The 2,404-nt window shown below is 42.5% G+C and overlaps 1 protein-coding gene across 1 annotated transcript; it reads right to left on the reverse strand.

The window, feature by feature from the left end:
- Window positions 1-429: 429 nt before the first annotated feature.
- LOC114317837 (protein SENSITIVE TO PROTON RHIZOTOXICITY 1) lies at window positions 430-2,102 on the reverse strand. Its single transcript, XM_028264630.2, has one exon. It carries the CDS (start codon window positions 1,843-1,845, stop codon window positions 604-606), a length of 1,242 nt encoding a protein of 413 aa, XP_028120431.2. The 5' UTR covers window positions 1,846-2,102; the 3' UTR covers window positions 430-603.
- Between the last annotated feature and the right edge of the window lie 302 nt (window positions 2,103-2,404).

The following is a 2,404-nucleotide window of genomic DNA, read 5'->3' on the forward strand; positions in this document are numbered from 1 at the left end:
TTTCCTGGCAATGAAAAAAATAAAATTCTTCGTACAAATCTTCTCAGCAAATGCCCAACTATTCTCAACTTTTCAAGGCCTCAATCCTCAGATGATCAAAGGAATAATAAAATTTCCATCCCATGCTCATATTTTACTTTCTCTCATCATTGGTGACTGTTTCCAGATCAGCATGTCCAAAAAATCCTAATCTTTATGACATATTCAGCACTGAATGAAATTGCAATAGAAGTTCGTCTTTACAGAATCCTAATCTTTACTAACAATTGAACCAAGTCTACTCCGACTCAATTTTTAGCTCAGAACTTTATCTATTACTATGCGATGTGAAATTTCCCAATCTTTAAATGTTGAAATGAAGTACAATCTTCAAATCAACAATTCAAAAGTAAAAATATTTCTCAAGTATTCAACTTTAGCCAACAGAGCTAAACAAGACCAATCCTTTTATTGCAAAAATTAATCAGTAGCGACTACATCAGAGATCATAAAGATAGACTGAAAAGAACCCCTTTCAACAAAGAATAAATATACATTATACATATACCTAAACATACAATCAGACAGAGGTACACATCAAACAAGAAATATACCTGACCTGTGTCAAAAGTTATAGAACTGATTCATTGCAGTAGTACCTAAACCATTAGGAGATTCCAATACATCTTGAAAACAATAGTCTTCGATCGAATCAAACCCATCAAGCAAACCATCAAAGAATCCATTGTCCCCACAATTAGCCCCGGTTTCGGCCTCCTTCACCATCCGATCATCATCTTCTTCATCGTCTTCCACCATCGCCGCTGCTGCCGCAGAAGCTTCTTTGGGCTTCTCGTCCTCCTCCACCACCGCCGGCATGTGGCCCTCGAAAAGCGCCATGTGACCGAACAACTTGTCCTTCCGCGAGAAGCTCGTTCCGCAAGAGCACTTCCACTTAGACTCCCCACAGTGCTTCAAGTGGCTTTTCAAATCAGCCAACACCGAGAAGCTCTTCTTGTTGCAGCGATTGCAAGAGTACATCTTCGGACAATGACTTCTCTTGAAGTGATTCTTCACGCAAATCGCTGATTTCAATGGCCTGAACTTTTTATGCGATTTGTTCCGATTACACCCTACGAAAGGACACGAAAACCGAGTCTTCCTCCGGCTAAACTCCGACGAACACCTCTCCGGTTTCGCCAGAGCCTCCGGCGTCTTGAACTGGTTCCCGTGGGCTCGCATGTGCATCCGCAGATTCGCATCGCGCTTGAATCCTTTCCCGCAAATATCGCAGAAATGAATGTGCTCTGCGAGAAGCTCCACCGCATCGAGCTCTATGATCTCCCAATCATCGCTCCCAATCTCATCCTTCATCTCTTCGTCCTCCACCTTCAAATTCATCACACTTTTTTCCTCGCTCATAATCATCGCCTCCATGGAAGTTTTCACATCAAAACTGCTTAAATTCTCTGAAACTTTCAGATCTGGTCCTGCGTTGATTATCGAGCTCGGATTTTCTGATCCGATAGGGTTTGGGGAGGTATGATCGGTGGGAGGAGGGAGAGAAGGGCGCTGAGTACAGGCGAGGAGGGCGGCGCCGTTGACGATGATCTGATTGATGGCGGAGGAGATCTCGGTGGAGACCATATCCATCTGGTTTTGACCGATAAGAGTGTTGTTTTTGACCGATTCGGAGAGGAAGCGTTGGAGAGAGTCCATTCTGGAGCGGACGGTGGCGAGGTTGAGAAGGGGGACTCGGGGGTCGGCGGCGGCGCCCGGCGTAGAGTGGCGGAGATCGTGTCCGGGAGGCCTGGGTGGGGGCTGGGATGTGGAGGGGATGTGATAAAAGTCGCCGGAGTTCGACATCGTTGATCGGAGCTGAGAAAGTTTGGTGTGGTGCGGTGCGGTGTGGTGTGGTGTGGAGGAGGATGTTGGATGGATAGGGCTTTCGTCAGTGGCAGTTCATTATATAGTCTTACGCCGTCCTACTTGACTTTGTGATTGTTTTCGACGGAAAAGGCCAAAACTGCTAACACACGCTTCTTTCCGTTACGGACACGTGTCACTTACATTTTGGGGAGTTTAGTGAGTTGCCTAATCTCGGTAGGTTACCTGTCGCGCTGCAAAGCAACAGAGTTCTCCGTGAACATGTTCGAATTCGATTTGATAAGGGTTAGTTTGAATTTGGTTTGTTAATTTTTTTTTTTGTTTGAGTTAATTAAATTTTTAATAAATAAATTCAAACATTTTAAAATTTGGCTCGTTAGCTGGTTTGTTTAATATTTATTATTTATATATTAAATAATATAAAAATATATATAAAAAATAAGAAAAATATGTTATTTATATATTTAAAAAATATAAATGTAAATAATAGTTAACTATAGATAGTACATTTATATAATAGTTGTAGGAGAGGGTTCAA

This window comes from Camellia sinensis, chromosome 1, assembly GCF_055761805.1.
Source record: "Camellia sinensis isolate YWXY chromosome 1, ASM5576180v1, whole genome shotgun sequence".
NCBI lineage: Eukaryota > Viridiplantae > Streptophyta > Magnoliopsida > Ericales > Theaceae > Camellia > Camellia sinensis.